This window comes from Mixophyes fleayi, chromosome 3, assembly GCF_038048845.1.
Source record: "Mixophyes fleayi isolate aMixFle1 chromosome 3, aMixFle1.hap1, whole genome shotgun sequence".
NCBI classification, from domain to species: domain Eukaryota; kingdom Metazoa; phylum Chordata; class Amphibia; order Anura; family Limnodynastidae; genus Mixophyes; species Mixophyes fleayi.
In genome coordinates, this window is record NC_134404.1 from 271,344,107 (window position 1) to 271,359,942 (window position 15,836).

Sequence of the window (15,836 nt, forward strand, 5' to 3'; positions counted from 1 at the left end):
AACTGACACTCATTTCTTCTTTCACTAATAGATGCAAGACCATACAGAAAGGGGGCCGATGAATAAACCCACTGACAACCATGTCTAGACACAGATATAATTTTTAACTTCTTTGATTTAAAATAAGTTGATAAAAAAAAAAACGATATTTTATTATTCTTACTGGAAACCAATAAAAAATGAATTATATGTCACATGTTATTTTTGTGAATTTTAGTCTGAAAGAGGGTGTTAAAGCAACTGGGCCTTTAAAACATAATCAGCAATTCAACTAGACAGGTCCTCAAATTAGGGTTTGGAAGAGGCGATTTGAAAAAGGAAATTCTCTAACATTGGGAATATTTTTTCCTTTTTCAAGCTACTAGAATGCCTACTGATTTGCCTCATTCTAACTTGCATAGAAAGGGGGAGAGGTTAGGTCATTTCTGATTTACTATGAATGAGAAAATGTTAATTCAAGTTGACAAGGAATACATTTTTTGGTTAGCCACAGACTAGGCCAAGAAAGTCTGGTTACTGATAAATTGAATTTATTTTTGAATTGTAGATTTTAGTTATTACAGTTTACTCAAACATAGCTTATTTTGTATCCTTGACCAACAGTGCATACTGTCCCTGGTTGCTTTATTGTAACATTGTTTTCAGCTCTCCTCCCAGGTTGGTTAACCCATACATGGAACAAAATTTAAAACATACAACTTTTGGTCAAGTGGCAAGAGTGGAAGGGGGGGCATGACGCAGCAAGCCTCATCTCGATTGCATTTTTGTTGCGGGGATGGGGGTCAAAAATGATGCAAACTGCCGTAAATATCGAGTCATTGAGGCCCCGTCCTGCCTACTACAGCGGGATTCAGGAGAAAGCTACCCGAAATTCGGGGGTGTATGCTTTGAAAGTAATCACTCCATGAAAGCATACATTTCAAACATTGTATATAAAACTGTCTAATGCCTTTTATGTATTAACAACTCTATTCATTTTTCTCTTAAAAAAATAATTTTTATTGTTGAATTTAAGAATTAATCTCAATTTTTCTAAAACGTTTTATAGGTTAGGTATAGTGATGGGTTTAATGGGTATGAAAGGTGCCGAGATTTAACTTATAGAACGGACATGGATTTTTAGGGAAATTCAGGTTTCTTCTTTATCAAGCTTGCAAACACCACAGTAATTGATGAGTCATATAGGTACTCTTCAACAAAGTAAAATAAACTAAGCAATATTTTAAAGGCTTGTTGACATCTACCTGCTGTTACTGCACATTAAAAAAGGATGAATGGTTTCTTTGCCACTAATGCATCGTAACATTTGTAATGCCAAGTGTAAAATTGTAGTAGAATGTGCCCATAACCTAATTTTTCACGCATTGACGTACACCACTAATACAAGAGAGTATATTGGTAAAAGTGAAATTGCATGAGAAGACCATAAAAAATGTGGTTTAAATCAATAACTAGCTCCAAGCTCAGCGACACCTGTTTAAACCGTAAACGCAAGAATCCTAAGGCGAGCTTGAAAAATAAATTTATCAAATATTTGTTGTAAAATTTTTTTTATAAATAATCAATAGTGCTAGATATGTCAGAATTCTTAGTAAAATAAAATGACCCCAAAAATCATTTAAAACTATATATCACTCCGAAACACAAGTTTTGCAGCCCTTCAGATGGACTACAAAGTGATAAAATGAAACTACTAGAAGTATTTATTTTGAGAATATAAAAATTGTGATTTCTGAATACATTTTATTTCACTTATATACTTAAATATACACGCATTTATGTTGGCAAATATTAATATGCACTATTTTTTTTTTAATTGTGTTTTAAATAAAATGATTTTAAACACATAAATGACACCGTTTACTTTAGCTAAAAATTATGCCATATCTAGAAGTATGGATTATATAGGTTTGCAACAAAATCTAGACAGATATACATTTTTAAAGGATTTTCTATATACTAAAACAGTTTTCACTGCTTGGTGTTTTCCATTTATATTATATTTTCTTGATATTTATGTGTATTATAAGGTTTTGCATCTTTTTAAAATAGCTGATGAGCAGTGAGAACACAATGTTCCATTTTTTGCAGACTGATATTCAGTAACTAATTTACAAGACATATATTGAGTGCCTAGAGATAAAGATATATATATATCTATCTATATCTCATGAAATTACTGAGCCACCATACTATAATTTTACGATGCTGTATACCTCTCCATATTTAAGTGCTTTAGCAACAGTCAACTATATAGACATCATTTTAATCACCTATTTTCTGAAAAGTGCCAAAAAACTATTTAGAAAATTGATTGAATGTACCCCACAATGACTGTAGAAATTGTCATTGATCCTGTCTGGGTAAATTATTTAAAAGCAGCAACCATTTCAACTCAATCCTGACTGGGGTTTCTTGGTCCAGGGATTCTCTGGAGCGCGGATCTCAGTCATCCATAAAGAGGGTAAAGATGTTCATGATTGCGCTAGTTATCGCCCTATCTCCCTGCTTAATACATATGTCAAATTATATGCTAAAATTTTGGCTAATAGATCAAATTCGGTCCTTCCCTCTTGTGCATTACGATCAGGTTGGCTTCATATCGGGCCGTCAGGCCAGAGACAATACCAGGCGAGTCGTTGATCCGATTCATACTATTAATACCAGGAAGGTTCCGGCTATTATTCTCTCCCTTGACGCCGAGAAGGCTTTTGACAGGATCTCCTGGAGCTTTATGTCCCAAGCCTTGTCGGTGTTTGAAATTTTGGGTAGCCTCCTCACTGGTATTCAAGCCCTGTATTCTCAACCTTCTGCGAGAGTCATGATCAACGGTTCTCCCTCTGATCTTATCACCATATCCAACGGCACTCGCCAAGGGTGCCCTCTGTCCCCCCTCATCTTTGCCCTTTTGCTGCCTCTATCCGAGCCTGTCCGGATATTCGGGGTGTGCGAACGGGATATCTAGAGTAAGCTCTCTCTCTCTTTGCGGACGATGTCCTTTTGACTCTCCTGCAGCCAGAAGAGTCGCTTTCCGGACTCTTCAACATTTTATACCAATATGGGGGCCTTTCAGGTTACAAGATTAATATTGCAAAATCAGAAGCCCTCCGCTTTAATATTCCCTCCCTAGTTGGACTGGCACTCACCTCCTGTTTCAACTTTTGGTGGCAAAAAAAGAAAATTAAACTACCTAGGCCTTTTTGCTAAAATCAAGTCAGAACTTTTCTCCTGGTGCTCATTGATCATCTCGTGGCTGGGCAGGATCATTTCTGTCAAGATGAATCTCCTTCCTAAGCTGCTTTATTACTTTCAGACCCTTCTTGTTAAGGAGTCCCCCTCTCGGATCTTTCATCTATCCAAAAATGTCTCTCCAGATTTATCTGGAACGGTTGGTCTCCCAGGATTTAAGCTGGCTCTCTTAAAGAGACCCACCAGATGTGGTGGTAGGGGCTTCACGGATTTGAAAATGTACTATTGGGCGGCTCCTTTGACCCCCCCCCCCCCCGCGGCACTGTCAAGGATTGACATTGAATCCGCCTATCATAAATTTCCAATTCTTTCCTGTATATCGGCTTTCTCAAAACAAGCTAGATCTCCCATTACCTCCCATCGTCCCACCTCAATATTCTCAGCTGCGATCTGGGAGACCTGCCGGCCACATCTCAATATTCCGTTGTCCTTTTTCTGTTCTACCTCTTTGGCATGAACTTGCCTTTCCTCCTGGGCTTTCTTCTGGCTTCTATGGTCCCTGGGTCTCTGCGGGAGTTCGATTTGTCGGAGATCTAATATTTCAAGGTGCCTTTATCTCCTCGGATGATCTATGCTCTAAATATCCAAGTCTCCATCCTAAATTCTATGAATATTTCCAGTTACGACACTTTGTGGGCTCTCTCCTCGGGGGTGCTCCTTCCCCCTCTCTTGATTTCCCCTTTGAAACCTTATGTCTCTCCTCGCCTTTGGGTAGGGGCACGATCTCCTCTATCTACAGCTTAAATGTACTCTTACCTCTGGGCGATAGGGATGAGAGGGAGTGGGAGAGGGATCTGCGCCCCCCCCCCCCTTCCCGGAGGATTATTGGAAAATTCTAAGGGATCAAGTCGCCACCAGCTCTATTTCCACCCTGGTGAAGGAGAACGCATATAAAGTATACTATAGGTGGTACTACACCCCTGACAAACTCCCTTAAATGTTCCCCTCTAGTTCTCAGTTATGTTGGCAGGGTTGTGGCCAGATGGGATCTTTCTTACATATCTGGTGGACCTTCCCTAAGATTTCCTCCTTTTGGGATCCAGTTAGGACACTCCTCTCCTCCCTCCTTCCGTGCCCTGTCCGGAAAGACCCATGGTCTTTTCTTCTCTGATGATGAAAGAATCTGCAAAATTGGCTTCCTATGTCCTTGCAGCTGTGCGATGCCTAGTAGCCAAGTCTTGGAAACAAGCTGAACCCCCCCCCACTAAGGCGGCCTTACGATCCTATATTTGGTTTATTGCCCAGATGGAAAAGATTTCGTGCCACCTACATGATGATGATAAATTTCAACAGATTTGGGCTCCTTCGCTTTACTTATAACCCCTTGGCTCCTGCACCAATTTCTTCCTCCTAGGGGAACTCCCTATCTTCATATGTGGTCTGACTCCTGAAGTTGTCCCCCTCTACAGAGTATCTGAGTAGTACTTTCCTTCGAAACTTTTACTTTATATAAAAAAAGAGGATAAGGGGAAGAATTTTTTTTCTTCTCTTTCTGTGACGACCAGTGCCCCTCCCCATACTATACTATTATAAAGTGTTATAGACGCTTGAGTATTCTAGGTCTATTCTTTGATATTTACTACTCAAATATTTGTTGTTATATTGACATTTACCCAGGCTGTTTTATTTTCTGTTTTTATTTCTGTTTTTTTCTACTCATGCAATATACTAATTGCTGTTTGTTATCTGTATATCATTACTGCTATTCTTCAAAATAAATAGTTAAAAAAAAATTAAAAATTATTAGCCAAGGGTGTCTGAGTAAGGCCGATATAGCCCAGACCAAAAAAATCTGAATTATTGATATCATCCACAGTATAAACAAACATTTTAAGATGGAGTTATGTCCATTACTTATTAAATTAATGTAAACTCTGAAGATTTAAAGATAGTAGTGACACTTTAGGAAATGTCCAGTGACCAAATTTGCTTATCCTGTCAAGTCTTCTTAGAATGCCCAAAATTATGCTTCCCAGTACAAAAAAACAGAACCATCCAATTTTCTACAGCAAACCCACTGTTTTAAAAAGTCAGAACCGATACAAAAGCCTGGTCCAAGGTACCATAGACAAAGGGCATCTTTTTTTTTTTTTTTTTTTTTTTTTTTTAAACTGGCCTTGGGAACAAAAAAAAGTAACCAAAACAGTTCCAAAATATTATCAGTGTCAATCAATGAGAAATACCAAATGGATACTTTGGAAGGCAAAAATGTTCCTTTTTTTGGGAAAACTGGACTTTTGTGCCTTGCCATGGAGATGTGAACTGGAGATTTTGAGCATAAATGGTTTAACTTGATGGTCATGTGTCTCCACCTAAATAACTAGGAAGCAATGTTGTGTGCGTTACATGGACAAAACATCAAGACACTATTTACAAGGTGCCAATGCAGAGATTATATTTTTGAGATAACTGCTATGGTTTTCTTAAGCAGTCATTGTGTACCTAGCCTAAATGTGGTCCCCCTGCTTATTGTGATACAACCACAACAAGACACCACTGCTTGGGCCAGAGCTGCAGATAACATTCATATAAAATGAAATGGGAAATACTATCTGAAAAACTAGGGTCATTAATACATTGACTGCCATGTTTTAATTTTGTGGTTATTAACAGAGATCACTATATACAACACAGTTGTATTTTGTTACAATGAATTACCTATTTCTGCAGAAACAAAAATGAAATAAATGACGCTTATAAACAGGGTATATATTTATATTCATCATTACGTGCTTAAACTTTATTGACATGCCAAGACGTGTGGTGCCATATCCCAATAGAGGGCAGATTCAATGTAGTGAACTAATGTGCGATAGGTAGCACTCTTCATGTACATACAATTGTCAGGTCTGGGGACAGAAAGGGCGGTGGTAGGGCAAAGGGAAAGCTGGATTCTAGTAAAAAAATGAAACACCAATTTAAAAAACAAAAAGGTATTGAAGACCTTGTGACGCTACAGAGTTAACTTCCTGGAGATTATAAACAGCCTTACTACCTTTAGATCTAAGGTTATTTTCCCATAGAGGACAGTAGCACTCAGCCTGTTGAAGAGATCAGAGTATAGTCAGGGTTCAAGAGCCAGCAGGGTAGTCTCCAAAGCCAAAGAGGGTTAAGGTTATAAAGGGTAGTTGTACAAGACAAAGTCAAAAACACAAGAAAACAACCCAAGAGTAAAAGGAGCACTAGTTTAGAGACCCTGGTTAAAAGAAACAAGTTCAATAAACTGTCAGTGAGTTGCTTCCAGGAAACTATATATAGGCCATAAACTGAGGTAACAGGTTATTGCCAGGAACTTATCAGTAAGAGCCTTCCAGATCCTAGTCAGCAGCAATATAAGTAACTAAGCTTCAGCAAACTGCAACAAAAAGTCTGTGGCTCACTGTGTATAGGCTGCATCTCCGCAATTCAGAGTTCGCAGTATGAGTTCTGGGCATCACTAGACTACTCCTGGGCATTAGTGGCATGAGAAAGCCTGCACCTCCTACAGTGTAGCAGCCATACCATTCTGCAAAAGAGGGATGACTTTAACCAGTGACCCCTCAGCACCATATAAGTGAGGCCCTTGGGGAATATCAGACCCTCACGTCAGGGCATGTTCGGGACTGCACTGGCACAGGACCTAGCATCCTATCTCCTGTTCAACTTGCTGTATTTTGTCCCTTGTTTGTATGAGCTACATTTCATATATTATCTGATGTACATTTGTGCAATAGTGGCACTTTTATTTAATACTGTAATAATTACTTATGTTATACAAAATAAAATAATTAGGACTGAACAGATTCATCATACATTGTTTCTCATACTTATTTTTTGTTTGTTTAATAAGTAAAATCTGTAATGGGTTGTCACATTAGACTATTATATTTTTGGTAAGCAATAAATGATGGTTATTTCCGGATAAATAAAATGCAGATCTGAAAGGGTAACTTGTTTGTTTTCACACAAGTGTATATGGAACAGAGATGAATTGGCACCTCATCCAATCAGAGGAAATTACACAAGTTAACTGATTGAGGACAAGCACATTTACTTAACAAGACACTCAAATCAACATTTAAGGATCTGAGGATCCTTAGAAGAACCACTATTATGCAGCAATTAAACTTAACTTCAGTATTCTATGATTTGTGGCTTCTTGTGCCATAATGTATTTACTGCTTGTCAAATAGAGAGGTCAACTCCCTGTGCAATCTGACTGCAGTGGTCCAACATTTTCCTTTAATCTCATTAATGCTGAACTGGGGTATTTGATAAAAAAATAAATAAAAAAAATGTCCTCATATTTAACCTTCACTGCTATTCTTCACTGCATTAGATATCAGTGACTGCATTAACCTAAATAAAAGCTGAAAGCTCTGAAAATGCATTCCGCTTTAATCAGTCTGCTGTGATAACTGATTTAACAGGATCAGGGTTGGAAATAACTTGAGTCCTTGAATCTTGTTTATTTCCAAAAGCACCAATATGAGACATTTTGTCAGATTCATGTTTACACATAGTCATGTTTGTTCCCTGCGCCATAAACTCCTGGGCTCTAAAACTCTTGGAAAATTATATTTGCTCACATTAACAAAAACAGCTACATCAATACTAGCGATGCTGAGACAATGTGCATGACACTTAAAAGAACCGGTGTTTAACAAATTTAAATTGTTCATTATGATCATTATCAGGCATGTTGGGAAATGAGGTCTGAAAATGGTCAGCTAGTGTACACACTTACACGCTTCAGTGTAAGTTGGGGCCAAGCAGCAGGTTCAGTTCCAGCACCAAACAGTCTGATCTTGTTCAATTTGGCCACCCACCCGCTGATCGGCTAGAAGGTGGCCAGTTTATTATCAGCAGAACACCTCCCCCCTCCCTGATGTCATCAAAGGAAGAGGTGAGAGCTGAAAATGCTCACCAAAAAATTGGTAAGAAAGTTAAAATATTTCTTGTTTCAAAAACTAGTATTGATTGGCTCATGTAGTGCAATGCTGCATATATGCCAATTGCTAAATTCCAGCTAATATGTACCATTAGAAACTACATTGTGCATTGTGTAAGTGCAGTGAAATGAAAACAGGTGCACTTCAGGGGTTTATGGGTCACATTGTGAGGTCGTCTAATCTGCAAAAGAGACACATTACACATAGTCACGGTTAAAAAATAAACTGAATGAAAAAAAGCAGCACTTATTTGTAATAACACAACAGCAGGCATTTTAAAAGAAGTGTTGCAAGCTATAACAAGTCTTACAATAAACCAGGTGGCCCAGGGACAGTCTGTTGCCCATTACTGGTGTAGTTAGCTCCATTAACAATGTGTGCAACAAACATGTTGTATGGCTGCTTTCAATAGCAGAATGTGGCCGCAATGGACTTTGTAACAGCTAGATGGCGTCTGAGGGCAGCTGCACTTGTTCTGGGATCACAAATAGTTTGGGACATTTTTTTTTTAAATTTGGTACAAACAACTGATAGAGATTTACAAGATTCACTGATAAATGACAAATCTTGACTTATGATAAACATTTTCTAAAATAAATTAAACAAATACACGTGTACAGCAATATTACACAAAAAAAGCTCTTATGAATTGTATGCACTGCCACTTTGTATTGAAATGATAATGTATGCTGTGTCCAGCAATCTGTTCCATAATCTACAGATTCATGTGCTTTACAGTTCTTTCCCTAATTCCACCAGTCCTATGGGTTGCACATGTCCTTTATTATCAAACAAACAAAAACTTTTTGTTTTTTTTTTACTCCCTAGCATTGGTCTTCTTTATTTATTGTCTTATAGTGGCATACCAACATAGAAAAACCCCAACATCATTTATAGAGTGGACTGATGGGCTTAAAAACGTAATAAGAGCTTTGGTCAGTATACTGGCTACACTACTTTAGCCTACACTGCCTGTTCCCATTTGTATTCATCACTAATAGGTATACATTTTGCAGTGAATGTCATACATCGAAATTAATAACCCTAAAATGGGATTATGACCCAAAACCTATTGAATATTCTAATACAGGAGTTAAACCACTAGTGGGCCAGGATCCCATTTGGGTTTTTAGTTGTTCCCAGATTGTGATATCTGCAGTATATTTTATTGGTAACCACCTCTGAGCCATCCTAGCACACTGGATCGTCTATATAGCACTACTAATTCCACAGCACCGAACAGAGAACTCACATCAGTTCTTGCCCCAATAGCGCTTACAGTCTAAATTCCCTAACATACACACACTAAAAGACACCAAGGTCAATTTAATAGCAGCCAATTAAACTACTAGTATGTTTTTGGAATGTGGGAGGAAACCCACACAAACACGGGGAGAACATACAAACTCCACACAGATAAGGCCATGGTCGGGAAATGAACCCATGACCCCAGTGCTGTGAGGCAGAAGTGCTAACCACTAAAACCACTGTGCCGCCCAAAAACAATGACACCTGCCACACAGGGTCCCAATAATTATACCACTCTGGTACTTTAGGTCAAAAAAAACCCCAAAACACTTTGAGTGCATTTTCATGGTCCCCCAAGTGCCAAACTTGGGGTCCAAGGACAATGGCACACTGACATTTGGGGTCCTATCCAAAAGTACAGATTCAGCACCATTGTTTTAATAGATGCTCAGTTCCTGTAATGTTTACAAGAATGCAGCCCCTGCCTGTTTTCACCTACTTGCCAGTAGTGACAGTCCAGTACCTGTTACTTCAAATACACTAGAACATCTTTCCCCCTTGTATTTACATCACAAAAATAACAGTAATTTCAGTCCAGAACATGTATCATACAACACACAAGAAGCTCAATACCCGAGCCAAGAGCCAAACAGCGTAACTGTCCAGTGCAACAGTACATGCCAATGGGCAGACAGCTTATAGTATAGTGAAATAAAGATTACTCACCCATATCTTGTTGTTTTGTACTCCACCTTCAGGATAGGTTTGCATGGTTCTGGCTTCTTTCCATCCTTTATCTGTTTACCTAGGGTTCAAACATGACACTAGTTAAAAACAAAAACAGTTACAAGTTTACATAGAAGGCATGACAAACATTAGTGAATACAAGCTTGCTATATTACATGTAATTCCATGTAAACTTAACAGCTGAATACATCAATTTAAAATTGTGTTTTACAGATTACATACATGCTTTCATATGACTAATGACAGAACTGTGCAGTCCTCTGAAGTCACCATATAAAAGATACGAGTAGAACATATACTGCATGTAGAATTTGTGATCAACAGTATACTCCATTAAAAAATTGCAAGTTTCACCCAATTCAAGTTAACTGTTGCTCCTAAATAAAACATAATTTGGTAACATTCACAAAAAGATATGGCAGCTAGATAGGGTTTGGCAGTCTTTTGCTGGGGCATGTCATCACAAACTTCCAAAACAATCTACATTATTGAAATATTTCGTTTGGACGGAACAGGAAATCCCATCCAAGTATAGATTTACTGCTTCCTTATATCTTACCATTTTAATGGTTTTAGTATTGTGACTCCACTGTGCAAAGGGACCAAGTAACTAAACGAAACACAACACATGGTGGTTTGCCCCCTGCCCTATGGAGAAAGAGAGAAAACATCTAGCAGTGGAGAGTCTGATTTTTTTTGGTCACCCTAGGTAACCATGTCTCTGCTCCCTTCTTTGGCTCTCCACAGGCCACTTTTTGTCTTTTACCACACAGCAAAAAAATGGTATTTGCACTGAGCCTCCAGATTCTAGGGACTTAACCAGAATTAGACCTGTTTTAACCTCTTTAAAGGATTGTGTATCATGTGGATATATGAATAAGCATACAATGAATATAAACACATCCTTGTTGAAATTGCAGGTGTTTGTGGTGCAAAGCCTAAAATCAAGATGAATCATGATGAGCCTTTTTTCTCCTTTTAATGTAACCTTGCAAACAACAAAACACACTTTTTTTCTTTTAAAGGAAAAAGTGATAATCAAAAAATCTAATGGACCCTGGTTGCACATGTCTGCACACCCTTTGGGCTGTAGCAATGTTCAGAGTTAACCAAATCACAATCAAAATCATGGTCAAGATAATTAGCATACACTTGCCAGCAACAAAAGGATTGTGATTAACCCAAATAAAAGATAAGCTGTACCAATAGGATTTCCTTGTACTTTCTTGGTTACATCCTACTGGCAAAGTCCAGGTCCACAATGAGCTTTCAAAATATCTATGGGATCTCATTTTTCAGGGGAATAAAATAATTTCACAGGCATTATGTACCACTTTGAAGACTCATCAGTGTAAAAAATGTGGCACAACAGAGACATTGCCAAGATCAGGACGTCCCTCCAAAGTTGATGACAGGACAGGGAGAAAACTAATGGGAGGTTCCCAAGAAGCCTACAGCAACAATAAAGGATATGCAGGTATTTCTGCAGAACTGGTCACTCCATACATGTGACAACAATCTCCTGTATTCTGCAAGTCTGGGCTATGAGATAGGGTGGCAAGACAGAAGTCATTTCTCACAAAAAGATCTTTCAAGCCTGTCTAAAATTTGCAAATAAAAAAATAAAATAAAAAAAAAATACAATCACTTGAAACCATATGGGGAACGGTCTTATGGGCTGACTAGAGCAGGGTTGAAGATACAGTAGGTTTGGTTGATATGTGAAGCACGGTGGTGGCAGCATCATGCTTTCGGGCGGCTTCTCTTCAGCTGGGACAGAGGCTCCAGCCAGGAGAGAGGGCATAATGAATAACTTCAAAAAGGTCTGTGTACAGGAGATCTCCTTGCAATTTGATGGATCTTGAACTCTCATGCAGGGAAGAATTGCAAAGTGTGAGACGTTGATAGAGACTTATTTAAAAAAATATTTTGCTGTATTAATAAAAGCAAAAGGTGCTTCCACAAAGGGTTTAAGGATGTGCAGACTTACGCAACCAGGCTATTTATATTTTCCCTTATTTGTCCTAAAAATCTATTTTACTACTTTTAGTTTCAAGGTCTCAACAAAAGGTGAATAAAATCTGACATTTATTTTGATTTCCGGATTTTCATCACCAACACCTACAATTTTAACACTTGTGTGTAAGCTTTCTATAGCCAACATAATTGAATGGGGCGTTTTTAACTGCAAAATTAATTTTAATCAAGGTAAGATCTTAGACACCAATGTGTCGAGTGAATCGGCTTTATAGAACCTAGCGTTGATCTAATGCTGAAGACACTTTTCTAGTGCTGCTCCTCTGATGCAGGATTGAAACAAAATATGTTGCACCAAAAGCCCTTGCTTCTTTGTCAACCCCTAGTACCTGCCTTGTTGTGTATCTTAAATGAACATGAACAGTTTTTAAAAGGTTTGGAAAACCTGACAGAGACAGCAGATTTTGTAATCAACTTGAAGACTTTAAATCAGTGGCAGATCCAGGCTGAAGAGAGTGGCACATGAATGGCTGTAAGAGTCATGTGATCATCTCCCATCCAAACACATGACATGTTCTTCAGTCAGGCATGCCTGCTGCTTTAGTATCTCTCCTGGCTAATGGTTTTGCTGTGTTTGGCTTTCATTGCCTTTATGCCCATCTGTGCACAGTGGTAAATAAGGTATGATTTTTTTTCTTGAGTATATACAGTACAACATAGATTAAGCAAGTTCTTCTATGTTGGGAATGTTTTGCAGTGTAAAAGTTAAACTAGACATGTGTAATGAACTATAAAAATGTAAGAGTTAAGACAAAGTTAGTTTAACTTTTGACTTTTACATCTTAGCAGAAAAACAAAGTTATTATAGAGCTTATTAGCAAGTAAAAATTTCAGAAGCTCTGAAAATGACAAGTTAATGCATTTGAAAATGGTTACTCATCCACATGCCAAAGGAATCAGTTTAGAAAGGAGTCATCTTTAAAAATCTAATATGCAATTTTCCCTTCAATAAAATGACTAGTAAAATCCCAAGTGAATTGAGTTTTCAGATTAGCAAAACTGAATGCTTGAATTTTCTCTTCTGTCAACCACTCTTTTTTGTTTGAATGTATGGCTTTGTAGTTAGAAAGTCTTTTGAAATGGGATTCCATACTCATCAGTGCATTAAGATCTCAAAGTCATCCCATCACACACACGAGAATACACTGCAATAAATCCAGGAATCTTCTAAACAAATCTACTTTAAAAAAAAGGTACATTAAAAGTAAAAAACAGAAAAATAAAAAGTACAAAGCGTTTGAAACCTTACACACCAATAAACATGTGTTGCTTCAAAAACTCCTTGTGCCTCATCTATGAAGAATCAATAGCAAGTTAAACGTTTAATGTTTGCATAATTATGCAAGACTCGTGTATTGCTCATTAAGCAAGGTTAAATGGACACCAAAACACACACACACACAAAAATAGTCACCATTATTTTGTGTTTTTCCCAGAGAAACAAATGATACTCTAGTATAGCTATAAGTAGCTCTGAAAATGAAAATCATTCTAGTGTTCTAAAAACCCCACCATCTCAGTTTTGCCAATGGCCAGTTCATCTTTATTGCCGTCATCCATTTACCTTTAAACATGACGAAAAACTGAGGGTGCATTTATATGAAGAAGGGCAGGGACAACTAAAGCAATAGTGGAAACACATGATAGAATGTAAGTGGGAGCAGTATCCATAGGTAGACAGCAAGAGGGAGAGGGATATTCTCCCCTTCAGCTGTTCTTCATTTTCCATCGAAAGCCCCTGCTACTGCAATGGAAGTGATTCAATAGAAGAATATCATAGGGCAGGCTTGGCTAACCTGTGGCACTCCAGGTGCTGTGAAACTACAAGTCCAAGCATGCTTTGCAAATATATAGCAGCTCTTTGCTGGAATCTAGCTAATATAAAGTATTAATGTGCTAATCTATGGCACCCAGTGGGATTCATTTATTATATCACTTTTCTTTAGTGTTTGTGCCTCTGCAGTGCCCTGTCCGCACTGGACAGTGGGGAAAACAAGACATATATAAAACAGGGATATACAAGGTAGACAGAATAATTACAGACATGAAAACAAAAGAGTAGGGAGGCAAGATTACAATCTTGAGAAAAACGGGCACAGTGTGGCTTGGGGCAGTTGTAAGTGCACAAGTGTAAAAGTAGTATAGATAGGAGTAGGGTAAGCGCTAATGGTTTTCCAGAAAGTGGAAGGCAGGGGGAAAGTGAATGATTAGATTTGAATTTTAAAGGATATGGGGAGCCAGTGTAGGGATTTGGAGCAATGGATATGGAGCAGCAAGAAATGAAGATCAGTCATGCTGCAGCACATAGGACGGATTGAAGCAGAGATAAAAGAATGAGAAGAATTCCCAAAGAGAGCCAAAAACTCTGAAAAGGTGTATTGTATGAGGGATTAAGTCCTTCAAGTTAGTCTGTATAAAATCTCTGGAAATACAGTCTTCATTTTTTCTATTAAAGGTTTTATTTTTGCAAGGGTCAATAGTAAGTATCAATTAATGACGCAATGTGTTACAAACAGCATATGAACACACAGGTAATAAAACAAACCACACCTTAGTAAAAAATAAAAATAAATAAAAAGGTTCAGATGTGAACTCAATTTTACTAAAATTTTAATAAAGAGAAAAAAAAAAAAAAAAAGGAGTGAAAAGGGGGGCAGTGTGGCATGCTGCCCGAAGGTGAAAGGAAAGAAGCAGTGGGGTGGAAAACTGAAAAGAGGGTCGGGGGGGCATAGGCAAGGTGGAGGATGAAGGGAAGGATCCAGATGGAATGATGTTGGAGTCATGTAACAAAAGGAATTTGAATTTGGAAGTATGAGGTAGACTGTGCCCACACTTTATGATTTAAAAGTATTGCAGATGATACGTCAGGTTTTCCATTTTATAAGTGTACCATATTCTGCCGATATTCGTCTGCAGCGGTGGCACGGGGGGCTGCTTCCAATCAAATCAGTGGCTATTTGACACAGAGCAGCAGAAATTATTTGATGGAACATCTTCATTTGATGTTTGGCAGCAAATGGAATATGGAATCCCAAAAGGCAGGAGGAAAAACCTGGGAGTAGCAGCAGATGTCAATTTGTAATAGTTGTGATGCAAAATTTCGAAGTTCCATGCAGAACGGGACAAGTTTGGGACATTGCCACCAAATTTGGAGGAAGGATGCTTCCATCCTGCATCCTCTCTAGCATGTGCAGTACGGGAAGATATTTTGTTGATTGGTTGGGACTAAGTATCATCTATAAAGGAGTTTATATGCGTTTTCTTTACATTTTAAACAGATTGAACTGGAGGCTGTGTTAGCCCTTATTTCTTCTCAGTCTTCGTTATCTAGGGGTCCTCCCAGGTCCTCCTCCCAAGCCCACTAATGAGAATCTCTACCATCCGTGTAACGGACCCCAATTTCCTAGTATTGTAGAGATACAAGACCTTTGGTAGAGGACCATCAAAGGGAAAGATTTAAAAAAGGCAACGGCCTGCTAACTAAAGTTAAGTTAGTGGTAGAATGAAAATTTCTTAGTTGTAGGTACTGGGCTAGGGTCAGCTACACAGCAAAGTTGCTATGTATTGTGTGTTCTGACACCTTCCTCTCATATCATTAACGTTTTCAGCAATTTGTGCTATTTT

General features: G+C 38.2%; 1 protein-coding gene across 6 annotated transcripts in view; it reads right to left on the reverse strand.

Moving 5' to 3' along the window:
• Positions 1–15,836, reverse strand: part of STXBP5 (syntaxin binding protein 5) — a 248,540-nt gene that overhangs the window by 62,552 nt on the left and 170,152 nt on the right. For all 6 annotated transcript variants that reach the window (XM_075203587.1, XM_075203588.1, XM_075203586.1 and 3 more), the window contains one exon: positions 10,155–10,233. In XM_075203587.1, the coding sequence (XP_075059688.1) occupies positions 10,155–10,233 (79 nt within the window). The remainder of the gene's footprint in view (positions 1–10,154; positions 10,234–15,836) is intronic.